Source organism: Lampetra fluviatilis, chromosome 13 (genome assembly GCF_964198595.1).
Source record: "Lampetra fluviatilis chromosome 13, kcLamFluv1.1, whole genome shotgun sequence".
Classification (NCBI taxonomy): domain Eukaryota; kingdom Metazoa; phylum Chordata; class Hyperoartia; order Petromyzontiformes; family Petromyzontidae; genus Lampetra; species Lampetra fluviatilis.
Window position 1 is genome coordinate 776816 of NC_136287.1, and position 18048 is coordinate 794863.

At 56.4% G+C, this 18048-nt stretch overlaps 1 protein-coding gene across 3 annotated transcripts in view; it reads left to right on the top strand.

Annotated features, from left to right (window-relative positions):
* Nucleotides 1-18048, top strand: part of CSK (C-terminal Src kinase) — a 30817-nt gene that overhangs the window by 9835 nt on the left and 2934 nt on the right. For 2 of the 3 annotated variants that reach the window (XM_078861952.1, XM_078861951.1), the window contains exons 2-11: nucleotides 2559-2612; nucleotides 2799-2909; nucleotides 3631-3743; nucleotides 4519-4738; nucleotides 11267-11360; nucleotides 12224-12289; nucleotides 12881-12980; nucleotides 13537-13621; nucleotides 14459-14532; nucleotides 17660-17858. In XM_078861952.1, the coding sequence (XP_078718078.1) occupies nucleotides 2598-2612; nucleotides 2799-2909; nucleotides 3631-3743; nucleotides 4519-4738; nucleotides 11267-11360; nucleotides 12224-12289; nucleotides 12881-12980; nucleotides 13537-13621; nucleotides 14459-14532; nucleotides 17660-17858 (1077 nt within the window). In that variant the 5' untranslated portion in view covers nucleotides 2559-2597. The remainder of the gene's footprint in view (nucleotides 1-2558; nucleotides 2613-2798; nucleotides 2910-3630; nucleotides 3744-4518; nucleotides 4739-11266; nucleotides 11361-12223; nucleotides 12290-12880; nucleotides 12981-13536; nucleotides 13622-14458; nucleotides 14533-17659; nucleotides 17859-18048) is intronic. The other variant, XM_078861953.1, reaches the window with a different exon arrangement.

Consider the following 18048-nt stretch of genomic DNA (forward strand, 5'->3'; position numbering starts at 1 on the left):
TGCTGTGTTTGTGGGGTTGTGCCACACGGCTCTCTTTGCTGTGTTTGTGGGGTTGTGCCACACGGCTCTCTCTGCTGTGTTTGTGGGGTTGTGCCACACGGCTCTCTCTGCTGTGTTTGTGGGGTTGTGCCACACGGCTCTCTGCTGTGTTTGTGGGGTTGTGCCACACGGCTCTCTCTGCTGTGTTTGTGGGGTTGTGCCACACGGCTCTCTCTGCTGTGTTTGTGGGGTTGTGCCACACGGCTCTCTCTGCTGTGTTTGTGGGGTTGTGCCACACGGCTCTCTCTGCTGTGTTTGTGGGGTTGTGTCACACGGCTCTCTGCTGTGTTTGTGGTGTTGTGCCACACGGCTCTCTTTGCTGTGTTTGTGGGGTTGTGCCACACGGCTCTCTCTGCTGTGTTTGTGGTGTTGTGCCACACGGCTCTCTCTGCTGTGTTTATGGTGTTGTGCCACACGGCTCTCTCTGCTGTGTTTGTGGGGTTGTGCCACACGGCTCTCTCTGCTGTGTTTGTGGGGTTGTGCCACACGGCTCTCTCCGCTGTGTTTGTGGGGTTGTGTCACACGGCTCTCTCTGCTGTGTTTGTGGGGTTGTGCCACACGGCTCTCTCCGCTGTGTTTGTGGGGTTGTGCCACACGGCTCTCTCCGCTGTGTTTGTGGGGTTGTGCCACACGGCTCTCTCCGCTGTGTTTGTGGGGTTGTGCCACACGGCTCTCTCTGCTGTGTTTGTGGGGTTGTGCCACACGGCTCTCTCCGCTGTGTTTGTGGGGTTGTGCCACACGGCTCTCTCTGCTGTGTTTGTGGGGTTGTGCCACACGGCTCTCTCTGCTGTGTTTGTGGGGTTGTGCCACACGGCTCTCTCTGCTGTGTTTGTGGGGTTGTGCCACACGGCTCTCTCCGCTGTGTTTGTGGGGTTGCGCCGCCCGCATTGTCGTTCGGCACGTCGCCCGACATTCCGCTCCGCGCGCTGGGAGCATCCTCGGTGCCGGGAACCTGGGAGCCGTGAGCCGTCTTCTCTTGTCGGCATGTGGAGCGAAACGTCGGACGTCGTGCCGAACAAGAACGGGCGGCGCAACCCGAATAAGCAGCAGGGACACGGATGAGTCGTCGTTGGGTGGGGGGCACCCATCGGCGCACTCGTTTCACCCCTGCGACACCGCCACCGTGGACAGAGTGGGTTTTCTGTGCTGCATTTATACAAAGCGTGATGTTGTCCACATCACGATCAGTCATTATCCACTGCTGGATGAAGGCCTCTCCACGCCCTGACCATTCCTCATGGCCCGGTGCTGCCGGTTATCTGCTGTACATGAGCCAATCTGATCTCTTGGCACCATCTCCACACGGGTCATCCTCCTGGACGCGTTCCCACCTGCGGCTGCCCATTCCATCATGAGTCTCGTCCCATCTATCGATCTGTCCTGCCCAAGCCACGTACCCTTTTTTATTCTCAGTGTGATGTGTTCCTTTTCTGCCTCGCGGTGCAATTCAAATCATTGCACCCCTCCACGCTTCTTTTGCACGCTCTCCAATGTTTGTTCCGTTTTGTTTGTCAACACACCTGCGGGCACGATGTCTCTGTGCTAAAACGGTCGCTTCTCAGTAACGTGTACTCGCTTGCCCGTCCGTCGTGCTCGCTGCTGCTGCTGTTGCAGCGGTGGTGGTAATCGCGGCGGGGTGTTTCCTGCGTGTCGATTGGCTCGGCTGCTTTGGCACGCGCCGCCAATGCACAAGCGTTGCCATCTCTAGGTGCCGTGCCATTACTCTTGGAATTATAACGTCGAGCCCTGCTTTCTTGCCCCCCCCCCCAACTAGCAAGAGGGTAGCAGGGTGGGTGCTGAGGTTTTGGTTTGGGTGGCAGGGCCTTTACCAACTGATGCTGCCACTTGCCACCCCTGTGGCCACAAACACTAGGGTTCCCTTCTCGGGGGTTTCTAACGAGCGAGCCTCAATTTCCTTCCCCGGTTCCCTCCCTCCCTGCTCGCCCTACCCGCCTGCTATCGCTGGTTCCCATGTTTCCGTGGCAGCCAGGGAGCACGGCACTCGCAGATCGACAGATGAATATCTGCTGCTCCCTTTTCAACGTCGGGTGTTTCCTGTTGGCCGTGTCACGATTGCCTGAGCGTGTCCCACGCTTTCCCCGCGAGCAGCGGTGCCGCTCAGGAACTGCTGCTCAATCTCCCTCTGCCGTGCGCTCATATTTCACCCCTAACCGGGGCTCCTCACCCCTGACCCAAGCTCCTCACCCGTACAGGATTCATCATCCTTACCGGGACTCTTCTTCTAGAACACCCTGCCCCCTACCAAGAATCCAGGACTCCTGCCCCCTACCTCCATACCAAGTGGGTGTCTGTGGTGTCGCTGAGAGGAGCTACCCCGGCACAGTTTTTCCTAGAACCAGCGGCCGGTGTGTCGGCGAGGAAGCGGCATCCCTGTCAGTATTTGCGGTCGTGCGTAATGAACTTTCGCGGGTTTCTAAATCTTCGCCGCATCCCGCTCCTTCTCCCCGTGTGTTCCCTGTTTTTCCTTCTGCTGCCCCCCCCCGCCTTCCCCTCCACAGATCGGATGATCGGGGAGAGCCCTTGAGCCGGGAGTCGTGATGACGGACCACGAGGTAATGTCACAATGCAAGGCCACCACGCACGGGGTCGCATGAGGGGCCACGCTTGGGGTCACACGCACACACGGGGTCACGTGTACATGAGGTCACACATTCACGGGGTGGCACGAGACCACTCGAGGCCCCTCGTCGGTGCCTTGTGGTGCTCCAGCACTCCCTCAACATCTGCTGTGTCCCCAGACCTGGGCCCCCGGGACCCACTGTGTGGCTCGTTACAACTACCATGGCACGGCTAACGACGACCTCTCCTTCAACAAGGGCGATGTGCTCACCATCGTCTCCGACAACAAGGCATATGGGCTGACCGCCTCACCACCTCACCACCTCACCACGCTACTGCCTCACGCCCTTACAGTCTCACCGCATTACAGTCTCACCACTCCACCGCCTCACCAACTCATAGCATCACCACCTCGCCATGCCACAGTCTCGTGAACTCGCAACATCACCACCTCACCCCCCGCACCTCGCCACCTCACCCGAGTGCCTCGCGTAGCCCAGGGTTCCCCGATCAATCGTCGTGATTGCGTCCATCTGTGTGTACGTGCTCCTCTTCCGTTCCCACACGCACGAGTGAACCTCTCGGTGTGCACGCGCGTGCGTGACCGCACAGAGAAACGCGCCCGTGCGTGATGTGTTTCCAAGTGTGTGAACGCGCACGCTAACGCACGCGTGAATCCCCCCCCCGACCCCGTGTGTGCGTGCGTGATGTGTTTCCGAGTGTGTGAACGCGCACGCTTACGCACACGTGAACCCCCGACCCCGTGTGTGCGTGTGTGTGTGCGCGCGCGTGTGCGTGCGTGCATGCGTGATGTGTGTGATGTGCGTGTGTGTGCGTGCGTGCGTGCGTGCGTGTGTGTGTGTGCGTGCGCGTGTGTGCGTGATGTACGTGCGTGCGTGCGTGCGTGTGTACGTGCGTGTGTGCATGCGTGTGTGTGTGTGCGTGCGTGCGTGATGTACGTGCGTGTGTGTGTGTGTACGTGTGTGTGTGTGTGTGCGTGTGAACGCACAGGACAGGAACTGGTACCAGGCTCGCAACAAAGATGGCCGCGAGGGCTTCATTCCTGCCAACTACGTGCAAAAACGCGAGGCCGTCAAGACCGACGGCAAGCTCAGCATGATGCCGTGAGTGCCCGTATTGAGCCCGTCCCATCCGATCTGGTGAAGCTGGGGGCGGCAAGGCAGGGGGCTGGAGGTCAGCCCGGTTTCTGGTCACTGAGCCGGCGTTTTTTGTTCGGGTGGCAGAGTCTCGGCCGATCCGGTTGGGGCCCGGCGCGGTGGTTTGATCTCATAGAGGTCGGGGGTGGTGGGGAAACTCGGGGCTCACGGGGGCTCGATGCGGCCCGCAGCCACGTGAGGCCTACCAGTTATAAACGGCGTGCCGATGGTTTAATTATACTGATCTTAATTGATATTCGGCTTTGGCCCCGTGATACACTGAATCGTAATACTGCCTGCGATAACCTACGTGTTGAGATGTTTACGCTGTTTACAGTTCAGATTTCTGCCAGTCTTCTCTCCACATGATGGTACAACCCAGTGGAGTAACTTTCAGTGTCATATTTCGAAATTGGTTACCGTGACGCCGGCACGCAATGGCCGACTCATGCAAACGATCTTCATCAATGTTCACCGTGAGTGAAGCAAACGGCGTGTGGCACTGTTGTGATTAACATACGCACCACAGTATTAACCAGGGCAGCCAGCCGGATTCGAACCGCGAGCCTCAACAAACAAGCGGCGGCGGTGAACACGCTGCCCACCAGGGAACCGTGGGATGCAGGGAGGGGAGGGATCGTATGATATTTGTAGACGTCTGATCCCAGGTTCAGAATTTTATGCGGGTTGAAAGGTCGTCCTCTCGCCCGACGCGTGATCGTGGCGGGCGCGTGCACCGCAGGTGGTTCCACGGGAAGATCCCGAGGGAGCAGGCGGAACGGCTGCTGTGCCCTCCGGAGGACGGGATGTTCCTGGTGCGTGAGAGCACCAACTACCCGGGCGACTACACGCTGTGCGTGTGCGCCGGCGGCAAGGTGGAGCACTACCGCATCATCTACCGCGAGAGCCGGCTCACCATCGACGAGGAGAGCTACTTCGACAACCTTATCCAGCTCGTCGAGGTGAGCGCACGAGCACGCGTACGTGCGTACGTACGTGTGTTTGATGAGGAGCGGTGGCGCAGTGGTTATGATAATGATGGTGGTGGTGATGGTGGTGATGATGATACTGGTGGCAAACACAGATGGGAAGCGATAGTGTAGTGGTTAGCGCATTCTTGCTATGAGCCTGGCGACCTGAATTCAATTCCCGCTCTTGGCCTACGTCAGTGACAGAATATCTAAACCGGTCCTAGCTCGCGCCTGGATCAACTCGGGACGAAATGGGTACCTGGTGTGGTGCGTAAAGTCAGCATTCGGCAGACAAAGACACCGAGCAGTGGTGATGGCCGCACCACCCCTTTGTGAGCCGTGCCGGCCTTCATAGGTGCTCGGGAACAGCGCTTGCCCCAACAGTCTTCTTAAGGCTATACGGGGGATCTTTGTCTTTGTGTGTGTGCGCACCTGGACGAGTCCGCATTGGGAATCTGCATTGATGTATGTATTTGTGTTTGTTCATGAGTGTGGATGTGTGTGTGTGCTGTGTGTTCGCATGTGTGTGTGTCGCTGGGAGCTGTAACAGTCTGCTTTACAACAGCGGCATGGACTTATACAGCGTCCCAACGCAATTACAACACAACGCGCTACGCAACAACAGAGGGCACATTTGTTTCATTCTTTATTGTTTTATTATTGCGCTTTTACCCGGGAAGCCTCACTGAGTCTCATGACTCTTCTGTAGAAGAGTCATGCCAAGTTTTCACGGTATTAGGGAGCAATGTTGTTGCTGCTGCGTGTGATCCCGGATTGAGTCATTTACGGGTGATTTCTAAGCATTGGGATGCTTTGGCCAGAACCAGCAACATTCTTTTAGCTATGAGAGGAGGAAACCAGAGAACCCGGAGGAAAACGGCGCCCGGGTCAGGAATGGAACCCAGGAACTCGTTGCTGTGTGACGCGAGTGTCAACGCTGCACCGCCCTTATAGAGAGGGTTGGTCGGTCATCGGCCTCTGTGAGTCTACGTCTCTGTGCGAGTCTATGGGTCTCTGTATAAGTCTTTGGGGTTATGCGTAAGTCTATCGATCTGCGTTGTGAGTCTATGGGTCTCTGGGTCTATGGGTCCACAGTCATTCAAAGGCAGAGGAAAAATAGGAACCTGTTGAGCCTGGTCTTAAACAGGGAGCTGACAGCACGGCTAACCGGGGCATGGGTGTTTCAGACCGTGGGGGCATCAGCAGAGGTGGTGCGGTGTGGGGGCGGTGGATCGGGTAAACCTTACCCCCCCCCCGCTCGGTGTTTATCTCCATGGTGATCACTGGCCGACCCGCTTCTCCCTGAGCCCGCCGTACACGACGCGGGGGACACGGCGTCCTCGTCAGTCGCCCCCTGACCTTTGGTCGTTGCCTGCAAAATGTCAAAGGTTGCTTTCTCATGGAAATTCACGTACAGTGCGGGTCAGATGTACAGTTCACATTTAAAGCGGAGCGCGTGGGTGCAACTTTGGATCTAAATGCGGACGAGTTCCTGTTTTTTGCAACAGAAATACAAATTGTAGAAGAGAAACCGCGAACTTCCTCCATCACTGCGGCGTGCTAACACATGCGGCCTTGCTTGGACCGCGATGGCACCGGCTGTCGCAATCAGCGGGGCCTTTCTCAGACGAAGCGAGTGTGTGGTTTGGCGAACGTCCTTTGGCTCGGGCCACACGAGCGGCGCGAGTTTCCGTGACGTCGGCAATGTATTGTGGGAGAGGAAAGGGGCCCCCACGATCCTGGGCGGCCGATTCTTCGTCGCTCGCCGGGCTCGTAATGGGTCTGGGGGCAGAAGGGGGGGGGCGTCCATGCCCCACGCCCCACGAGAGGGTTTTCTGCGCTCAGGTTTTTAGATAAACGGTAGAGACCGCCACCGCCGCATCTTCTCCTCACGGCTATCTAAGCCATGCGGAGACGCTCGCACAAAGCCCCGTGTGTGCGCGCGTGTGTGTGCACGTGTGTGTGCACGTGTGTGTGCGTGTGTGCATTTGTGTCACTTGTACACAGTGCGGATTTTCACCGTTGTCATGGTAATGGCACTCAGTGGTTCAGTGTAGCGGTTAGCAAACTGCTCTACGAATTCAGCGACCAGAGTTTGATTCCCGCTCAAGGCCAACACCATTGACGATCAGCCCTAAGCCGACTCGGCTTCAAACAAGTACATCGCCACTAGGGAGACCAAGGCGGCCATGCAAGGTGCTGGCCACCCACCCTCTCGTGTGACATGCTGGTCTTCAAAGGTGCTCACTAACAGCACTTCCCAGACATTATGTTCAGGCTATGGGGGTATCTTTGTCTTTGAGTGTGCACGTGAGTGTGTGTGTGTGCGCGTGTATGTGTGTGTGTCCATTTGTGTCACTCATACACAGTGCGGCTTTTCACCGTTGTCATGGTTATAGCACTCAGTGGTTCACTGTGGCCGGACTCAGTGGGTGCTGGGAAGGGAGAAGCGCCTGTGGCAGGGATTCGGTTACTGGCTGAGTGCTGCTCGTAGTAACTGTGTGTGCTCTGCTGTGTGCTGTGTACTTCGCGTGGTGACCATGTGTGCTGTGTACTTCGCGTGGTGACCATGTGTGCTGTGTACTTCGCGTGGTGACCATGTGTGCTGTGTACTTCGCGTGGTGACCATGTGTGCTGTGTACTTCGCGTGGTGACCATGTGTGCTGTGTACGTCGCGTGGTGACCATGTGTGCTGTGTACTTCGCGTGGTGACCATGTGTGCTGTGTGGTGTGGGTGTGGTGGTGTAGCGTGCTGCGCTATGAACCCAGCGACCTGAGTTTAATTCCCGCTCACGGCCAAAACCGTTTGTGTAAACATTGCCACGAGGGAGACAACGATGGCAGGGCGTGTTGGTGACCACCACCCCCGTGTCCCGTGCCAGTCTTCATAGGTGCTCGCTAACAGCACTTGCTCTTACAGTCTGTTAAGGCTACACGGGGGGGATCTTTGTATGGTGGGTGTGGTGTGCATGCGGTATGTGTGCTGCTTGTGTGTGTGTGCTGTGTGTGTAGAAGCTACCTGGTCTGTCGCTTCACACGAAGTTTAGGGTCTTCTCGGGTGGTTGTGCTCTTCCTTCTCTACGCTTGAAAAACGTGGAAAATCTTCGCCGGTTAGACACATTCAGACTGGCCTGCCTATAATCCATCCTTGGTTTAACAAAGCTGGATTGTGTGAAGAGTTTACAAATCCTTGAAAGATCTGGACACAGTCCCATAGTTGATCTCTTCCGGCAGGCAAGGCAGCGTTCGCTGTGTCATGTAGCCCGCATGCCCAGCCACCGCATACCTAATCAACTTTTGTTCAGCCGGATAGAAGAGGCTAAACAGGCACAGCACGGGCTAGAGAAGAGATGGAATAATGTGGTACCAGAGGATATATAGCTGAGTGGACTTGTCAATGCCTGGTACCAGCGGTGTCAAGATCGGCCTCTGTGAAAGAGGTTCGTGAAGGACGCTGCTACTGGGCAGTTGGAGGCAGTCGCTCTCCAGCAACAACGAAGGGCAGAGGAGCAACGCTCACAACAACGAGCACAGTGCCGGGCAGCTAAAACACAGCAAGTTGGCACAGTAGGGGGCACAGGTGGTGCATCTGCCAGTCATCTCAGTCAGTCAACCCATGGCACATGGGTCTGTCCCGTGACCTCCTGCCAGCGGACGTTCGACACTTCACGTGGCCTTAAAGTGCACATAGCCTGGCACAAGCGTCGTACTGACGTCACCGCCACTTAGTTGCGAATGGCGGTTGTTGTTGCTGTGTGTGTGCTACTCGTGTGTTTGTAGTTCAGCTTTCGTGGGGTCACCCTGTCCCCACGACCCACCGCATGGCCCATGGCTCTCACATCTATGCCAGCAGTCTGGCCCAAAACTAAAACGTGGAATGCACGTTTATAAGTTGTGCTTGCACAAGCCATGTATTTGTCAAATCGACGCATTCGTCAATGCCACCTTGGCCTGTAAAGAGAAATATAATATAGAAGTATAAAACGGAAGATGTTTTGCGCAATGTCCATTTCTGGTCTCATAAGCCTCATTGCTTGGGTTAAATATGAAATAAATATGAGTCTGGAGAGGCTGCTTCACTTGGGTGTGGTTGCGTGAGCATCTCTGCGCGTCCTTGTGCGTGCGTGAGCGCACCCTGACGTGTGTGGCTGTGTTTGTCAATGAGCCTTCCACGCTTCACATGGCCTCAAGGTGCACTTAGCCTGGCACATTCACTGTTATGATGTAGCCGCCACTTGCACGTCCACCTTTTCCCTGCAAGCCTTTTAAAGGCTATAAGGGGTATTTTCGTCTGGTGTTTGAAAGGATACACATGGGATCCCTGTCATTGTGTGTGGGGAGCGGTGGCGCAGTGGTTAGCACACTGTGTTATGAATCCGAGTTTATTTCCCACAATATGACCAATAACAGTCATGATAATCTGAACCATTCCGGGGCTTCTATTAAGTGGACTCGGCTTTAAATTGGAGTACCTGGCATAAACATACACCACATTAAGCACTTCAGAGACAAAGGCGGGCAGGTGTGGTGTTAGCCACCAACCACTCATTTGCAGTGTCGGCCTTCATAGGTGCTTGCTAACAGCACTGGTCCCAACAGTGTGTTGAAGGCTATATGGGAAATCTTTTATCTTCGTGTGATCATGCCTGTGTGTTTGCCGGTGTCTCTACGGCTACACATGGGATCTGTGCGTGGGACTATGTGTGACTGTGGGTGTGGCTGCGCGTGCGACTGCGCGTGTGACTGCGTGTGTGACTGTGTGTGTGACCGCGTGGTGGTCCCCCTCTTTAAGAAGGGGGACCGTACCGACTGTAACAACTACAGGGGCATCTCACTCCTCAGTGTGCCGGGTAAGGTCCTTGCAAGGATTATTCAACATCGCCTTGCTAGGCATGCTGAGGAGAGGCTTGCGGAGCCCCAATGTGGTTTCAGGAAAGGGCGGTCCTGCACAGATGCCATATTTTCTGTCCGTCTGCTCCAGCAGAGGTGTAGGGAATTCCAAAAAGACCTACATCTCTGCTTTATTGACCTGGTCAAGGCCTATGATACCATCAGTAGGACTGGGCTCTGGGTTGTTCTTCGTGCTTTCGGAGTCCCTGACCCTCTGCTCACGATCATTAAGGACCTTCATGATGGTGAGCGGGCCCGGGTGAAACTACGTGGCCGGGAGTCGGAGCCTTTCCCTGTACACCTTGGGGTGCGACAGGGATGTCCTCTGGCTCCCACATTATTTAACATCTATTTCGACTGCGTAGTTCGTGAAGCCTTCAATAGCTGTACCGGGGGAATTACCATTTGGTACAGATATAATGGGAGGCTGATCGACGCCCGGGTGCGATCAAGGGATGGCTCCCTATTGGTCAACCACGTTATGTATGCCGATGATTTGGTAATAGCTGCTCATTCAGAAGAGGAGTTGGAGACGCTGCTGCTGAGACTGGAGTGTGCCACTAAGAGGTGGGGCCTTACCATCAGCCCCACCAAAACTAAGCACCTGCCTGGGTATTTTGTACCATCGGGCACTCCGCCCCCACAACTCCCAATCGGTGATGGGGCAGTTGTGGAGAGAGTAGAGAGTTTCCCATACCTGGGCAGTGTGCTCATGACCGGCTCCAGTTTATCAGCAGAGGTCTCACTCCGAATCAGTCGAGCGGCAATATCTTTTCATCGGTTGCGTAACGCTGTGTGGAAGCTACCTGGTCTGTCGCTCCGCACGAAGCTTCAGGTCTTCTCGGCCACGGTCATTCCCTCCCTTCTCTACGCTTGCGAAACGTGGACCCCCCTAGTGGAGCATCTTCGCCGGTTGGAAACATTTAGGCTGGCCTGCCTACGATCCATCCTGGGTTTAACCAGGCTGGATTGTGTGAGGAGCTCACAAGTCCTTGAAAGATCTGGGCAAAGTCCCATCAGTGAGCTCCTCCGGCGGGCAAGGCTGCGTTGGCTGGGTCATGTAGCCCGCATGCCCAGCCACCGCATGCCTAAACAGCTTTTGTTTTGCCGGATCGAGGGGGCTAAACGGGCGCGGCACGGGCTAGAGAAGAGATGGAGTGATGTGGTACAGGAGGACGTGGAGCTGAGTGGACTTGCCGATGACTGGTACCAGCGGTGTCAAGATCGGCCTCAGTGGAGGAGGCTCGTGAAGGACGCTTCTGGGCAGTTGGAGGCAGTCGCCCTCCAACAACAACGGAGGGCAGAGGAGCGACGCTCACAACAACGAGCGGAGCGCCGGGTGGCTAAAGCACAGCAAGTTGGCACAGTAGGGGGCACAGGTGGTGCATCAGCCAGTCATCTCGGTCATCTCGGTCAGTCGACCCGTGGCACCTGGGTCTGCCCCGTGACCTCCTGCCAGCGGGCGTTCGACACTTCACGTGGCCTCAGGGTGCACATGGCCTGGCACAAGCGTCGTGGTGACGTCACCGCCACTTAGTGGCGAATGGCGGTTGTTGTGTTGTGACCGCGTGTGTGACTGCGTGTGTGACTGTGCGTGTGACTGCGCCTGTGACTGTGCGCGTGTCCCAGCATTACACGCAGGAGGAGGACGGGTTGTGTACGCGGCTCATCAAGCCCAAGCCCATCGAGGGCGCCATCGCCGCTCAGGAGGTTTTTTCCAAGGGTGAGTGACGCATGGCGGGAGGTGGGCGGGGTGGAGGTGCGGGGAGGGGCACCTCTCTCGCCATCTGCCTTGGCGCCAGGAGCCTCCTCCTCTCGGGCTCTTGGGCAGGCAAGCTCGTTCGACAGGGTTCGGGCGGGCGTCTCTCGCCTGGCTCGCCGCGATCACCGAGCCCGCTCGGTTCTGCTGGACGTGTTGCGATTAATAATAATAATTTTAGAAATACATTTGTACGGGGCAGCATTTTATCCGAAGGTCCCAATGTACAGCGCTAGGTGGCGGTTCGCACACAGACGCAATGGGGGTTTATTACTTCATGGAGAGAAAGGGGCGAAGGTCTCTGTGTGAGAGTACTGGTCTCTGTGTATTTTGAAGATCTAAAGTGAGGCAGTCGGTCAAAGAGGGGGAAGAGGAAGCGAGACTAAGTAGTGGACAGCATGGAAGGGAGTTGCAGACTCCCTTCCATGGGGACAGCAGAGGAGAATGAGCGACCTCCCACTGTGCCCAGGTTGACTGGGGTCTTGAAGAGAAGAGCGTTGGTTGCTGGAGCGGAGAGTGTGGAGGGAAGTGAGATGAGAGAGGCAGGAGAGTGTGGAGGTAGGGTTGTGGTTTCCCAGGGGCTGTGGTATGGTGCCTGCTTAACGTGAATTTAACTTGATTTTTTTAAAACTATTGATGCGTCTTTATTTTGTGTGCTTGTCTTTCTCATGCATATACACACACATGCACACTGAAAATTACACTCGCACACACATATACACATGCACGTGATCACACATGCATGAACACAATCCACTCGCACACTGACACACACGCATAAATACACACACACATGCACACACACGCATAAACACGCACACACGCAGGCGGCTGGGTGATTGACGTGCATGAGCTGAACTTGGGCAACTCCGTGGGGAAGGGCGAGTTTGGAGGTAACACACGCTCACACCCGTGGGTTTTGGTGGGGGGCAGGGAAGTTGCCCCCCATTTCCGCCTGGCTCTGGGGGATGAGGGGGAGGAGTGGGAGGGGCCCCCTGGGTCGCGAGCGCCAGCGTTGGCTCATCAGTGAGCGATTGATTCATCAGACAGGGCCCATTGTGGGTCTGCGTGACCTTTGACTCGCCCGGCTCGGGGTGCGGGGTCCTCGGCAGCAGCACAGTCTCTCCAGTGTGCTCCACACGAGTGCTTGCGTGCCTGCGTGTGAGCATGCCTGTATGCATGCCTGTGTGTGTCTTTGTGTGTATGAGAGAGTGGGGAGCGGTCATGTAGCGCTCCGAACCCGGTGGACCCGAGTTCGATTCCCGCTCGTATCTGAATAGCTGCTGGGCCTCCCCCCAGGTCGACTCGGAGACAAAGGCGGTCAGGCATGGTGCTGGTCATGCCAACCCATCGTGTGCCGTGCCGCCCTTCATAGGTGTTCGTCAACAGCACTTACTGCAACAGTCTGTGTAGGTTATACGGGGGATCTTTGTCTCCGTCTCTACAGGTGTGCGTGCTTGTGTGTGCGCGGGTGTGTGAGACAGACGTACACGAGGGCTGCTACCGTGGCAACCGCGTGGCCGTCAAGATCATCAAGAGCGATGCCACGGCGCAGGCATTCCTCGCAGAGGCGGCCGTCATGACGTACGCATACTCACTCACGCACTTGCGCACTCACGCACTCACGCACACGTGCACAAAGGTCTCCCGTGTAGCCCACACAGGCTGCTGGGGTCAAGTGCTGTTTGCGAGCACCCGTGAAGGCTGGCACAGCGCTCGAGGGAGTGGCTATGGTCAGCGCCGCGCACGGCCACCTTTGTCTCTCCAGTGCTGATTTTGGCTACACGCACCGCACCGGCGACTTTCCGGGCAGGGTATGGCACACGTGTCCTTAAGTCCAGCGATGTGGAGGCCAGGGTTGGCGGATTCTCTGGTTTCCTCCCACGTGTTTCAACACTCGTTAATTTGGCTGACAATATCTTAATGTTTCGAGGACCACAGAGCTTAGTTCATTGTTGGTGGTGCCGGCTCGCCTGTGGTTCCTCCTCGGCGATTGGGAGAGACGCTATCCGAACAACGACGGGGCTACAGATAATACTAACGCAGATTAAGCTACGCACTTGCCCCAACAGTCTGTAAAGCCTACACGGGAGCATCTTTGCCCCTGCCTTTGGTGCCTCCCCGCCCCCCACCCCTGCAGTGAGATCCGGCACAAGAACCTGGTGCAGCTGCTTGGCGTGGTGATGGGTGACTACCTCTACATCGTCACCGAGTTCATGGGCAAGGTCCGTGAACAACAACCAAACAACAACGTCATTCATTCTCCCAGGAAGGCCTCAGGGAGTCTCGAGACTCGTTCTCACGAGGGGGTCCTACGTTGGGGATGTTTGGCCAGTAACTTTAATGGGCGCTTGGCTTTGTACGGGAGGAGACCCTGGTGGAAACCCTTCCCGCACAGACGGGTTCACAAAACCCTTTCTAGAGTCCCCCCCCCCCATCGCCTCTTTTACCCCCCCCCCCCGCACGCTCTCACAGCGATAACCTCCCTCAATTCAGGAGACGTGGTAGCCAGGCGGTGGAGGCTACGCTGCTGCACGTGGCAGCCCGTGATCCAGTACTATGTGGAGGCAGCAGCGAGGTTTGGTGGATCACGCACAGATGCTGCGCAAACTCCCTTCCCGCGAGCATAGAGGAGGATCCGTACCCCGACTCGCCAGGAGAAGGCCGTGCAAGACAATCTGTGCGGAATAGAGCGTTGCCTCCTCGCACGTGTGGGTTTTCTCCAAGTGCTCCAATTTCCTCCCACACTCATCATTAATTGGCCGATGACACCTTCAGATACATAGAGGGCCGCAGAGGCACCGAGTGGCTGCTGCTGCTGCTGCCTTCCCGCTGACCTGCCGCTCCTCCTCGCGCCTCCGAGTCGTCCACTCTCTCTACGAGAGCGAGCGACCGCTGTGCGGCGCCACGTCTTTATTATTAATATCATCTCTCATCTTTTGCAACTTTGATGGAGCTGTTTGTTGCTGGCGGTTTTATGTTTTGGGCCTGTGCTTAGCAGCTGTGTTTCAAGGAGAGTGTGGGGACCGTGTTGTTGTCGGTGACCGGTGTCGTGGTTGCAGGGCAGCCTCGTGGACTACCTGAGATCGCGGGGTCGCTCGGTCATCACGCAGAGAGACCTCATCCAGTTCTCCCTGTGAGCGCTGCCACTCGCTCACTCGCACACACTCGCACACTCACACACTCGCACACACACTCTCACACTCACACACACACTCTCGCACACACTCTCACACTCCCACACACTCACACACTCGCACACACACTCTCACACTAACACACACACTCACACACACTCTCACACACTCTCACACACACTCGCACACACACTCTCAAATTCGCACACACTCTCAAACTCACACACACACTCTCACACACACACACTTGCACACACTCTCATACTCACACACTCTCACACACACTCGCACACACACTCACACACGCACTCTCACACGCACTCTCACACACACTCTCGCACACTCACACTCTCACACACTCACACACACACTCTCACACACACACTCGCACACACTCTCATACTCACACACTCTCACACACACTCGCACACACACTCACACACGCACTCTCACACACACTCTCGCACACACTCTCACACTCTCACACACTCTCACACACACTCGCACACACACTCTCAAATTCGCACACACTCTCACACTCACACACACACTCTCACACACACACACTCGCACACACTCTCATACTCACACACTCTCACACACACTCGCACACGCACTCACACACGCACTCTCACACGCACTCGCACACACACTCGCACACACACTCGCACACACACTCACACACACACTCACACACACTCGCACACACTGTCACACTCGCACACACGCTCACGCACACACACTCTCACACGCACTCTCACACACACTCACACACACGCCCACTCGCACACTCGCACACACTTGCACACACTCGCACACACTCTCACACACTCTCACGCTCGCACACACTCTCACGCTCACATGCACACTCATACACACTCGCACACACTCTCGCACTCACACACACTCTCGCACACACACTCACACACACACTCTCACACACACTCGCAGACACACTCTCACACTCGCACACACTCTCACACTCGCACACACTCGCACACACTCTCACACTCGCACACACTCGCACACTCGCACACACTCTCACACTCACACACACACTCTCACACACACACACTCGCACACACTCTCACACTCTCACACTCGCACACTCGCACACGCACTCTCACACGCACTCTCACACGCACTCGCACACACACTCGCACACACACTCTCACACACACTCACACACACTCGCACACACGCTCACGCACACACGCTCACGCACACACACTCTCACACACACTCTCACACACACTCTCACACACACGCACACTTGCACACACTCGCACACGCTCGCACACACTCTCACGCTCGCACACACTCTCACGCTCACATACACACTCACACACACACTCACACACACTCTCACACACTCGCAGACACACTCGCACACACACTCACGCTCGCACACACTCTCACACTCACATACACGCACACACTCACATACCCGCACACGCTCATACACCCTCGCACACACTCGCAAACACTCTCGCACACACACGCTCTCACACACACTCTCACACTCACACATTCTCACTCACACACACACACTGTCACTCGCTCGCACACACACACACACTCGCATACTCGGAGTGGGGCAGGGGGGCATAATGAGAGGGGGTGGGGGTCATCAAGCAGAACATTAACGAGTAAACCTACAACAGCCAAGCGACCATAACACCAAACACAAAGATTCCCCATATAGCCTTAACAGACTGTTAGGGAAAGTGCTGTTAGCGAACACCTATTAAGGCCGACATGGCACACAAGTGGTGGGTGGCCAACACTACACCCGGCCGCCTTTGTCTCCCCATTGGCGATGTTTACACACCACACCAGGTACCAGGTACTCATTTGAGGCTGAGTCGACCTAGGGGAGGCTCAGGACCAGTTCAGATAATCGTCACCGGTGTTGGCCGTGAGCGGGAATCAAACTCGTGTAGCAGCACGCTAGCTGCTACAACACAAGCTCCCCACACACACTGACTCGCACACACTCACTCACACTCGCTCACACTCACTCACACTCGCTCACACTCACTCGCACACTCTCGTACACTCCCACTCACACACTCGTACGTGTATCGCCATCGTCTTCAGCACGTCTGAAGGTCGGCACGTTACACGAGGGCGTGGGGCTGGGCATCGCCAGGGGCCACGACATGGAGACCAAACTGATCACTTGGAGCGCACGCACACGCACACACGCATGTGCGCACATGCATACACGCATGCACACACGCACATGCGCACGCACACACATACACACACATACACGCACACACATGCATGTGCATATGCACACATACACAAAGACAAAGATCCACTGTATAGCCTTAGCAGGCTGTGTTGGGGCAAGTGCTGTATACGATTAGCACCTATGAAGGCCGTGACGCCCCACTAGGGGGTGGGTGGCCACCACCACGCCGGCCATCTCTGTGCACGTCTTGTTGTGTTGGCAACTCGGTGTGTCCCGCGTAGGAAGCTGCCGCGCAGTGGTTAGCACACTGCCCTCTGAACCCGGCGACCCGAGTTCGATTGTCGCTCGCGGCCAACATCTGTGACGAATATCTAAACCGGTCCTGGGCCTCACCTAGGTTGACAAGGCCTCAAATGATTACCTGGTGTAGTGTGTAAACCATCAGCACTGGTGCTGGGCACCCACCCCCTTCTGTGCCATTTTGACCTTGATAGGTGCTTGCTAATAGCTCCTGCCTCTACGGCCCATGTAGGTTACATGGGGGATCTTTGTGTGAATGGTGATGTCCATGTGTTGTGTGAGCGTGTCTCTGTGCGCATGTGGGGGCGGTGGCGCAGCGGTTAGCGAGCTGCACGACAAACCCAGCAACCCGAGTTCGTTTCCTGCTCACGACGAATAATTGGCAAATATTTGAACCAGTCCTGAGCCTCCCCTAGGTCGACTCGGCCTCACATGAGTTCCTGGTGCGGTGTGTAAACATCGCAACTAGGGAGACAAAGGCGGCCGGGCGTGGTGCTGGCCACCCACCCCCTCGTGTCCCGTGCCGGCCTTCATGAATGCTGCTCGTGAACGGCACTTGCCCCAAAAGTCTGTTAAGGCTACACAAGGGATCTTTGTGTGTGTGCGCGTGTATCGGCGTGTCCCAGCGACGTGTGCGAGGGCATGGAATACCTTGAGTCGCGGCGCTTCGTGCACCGCGACCTGGCGGCACGGAACGTGCTCGTGTCGGACGACAGCATCGCCAAAGTGAGCGACTTCGGCCTGGCCAAGGAGCAGGCGACCGCCACCGTCGACAGCAGCAAGCTGCCCGTCAAGTGGACCGCCCCGGAGGCGCTGCGGCACAACGTAGGAATGGCCGCACGCGCCCCGCACAACCACGCAATCTCATCTCGTGACACAACCACGCGGGCAGCTGCACACACGCATGTGTTGGTGGTACAGCCGTACAGGCAAGCACACGAGCATGTGGTGGTGTGTGTACCGGTGTGCGTACAGGTGCGTGTGCCTGTTTGTATAAATGATTGTGCGATTGTGC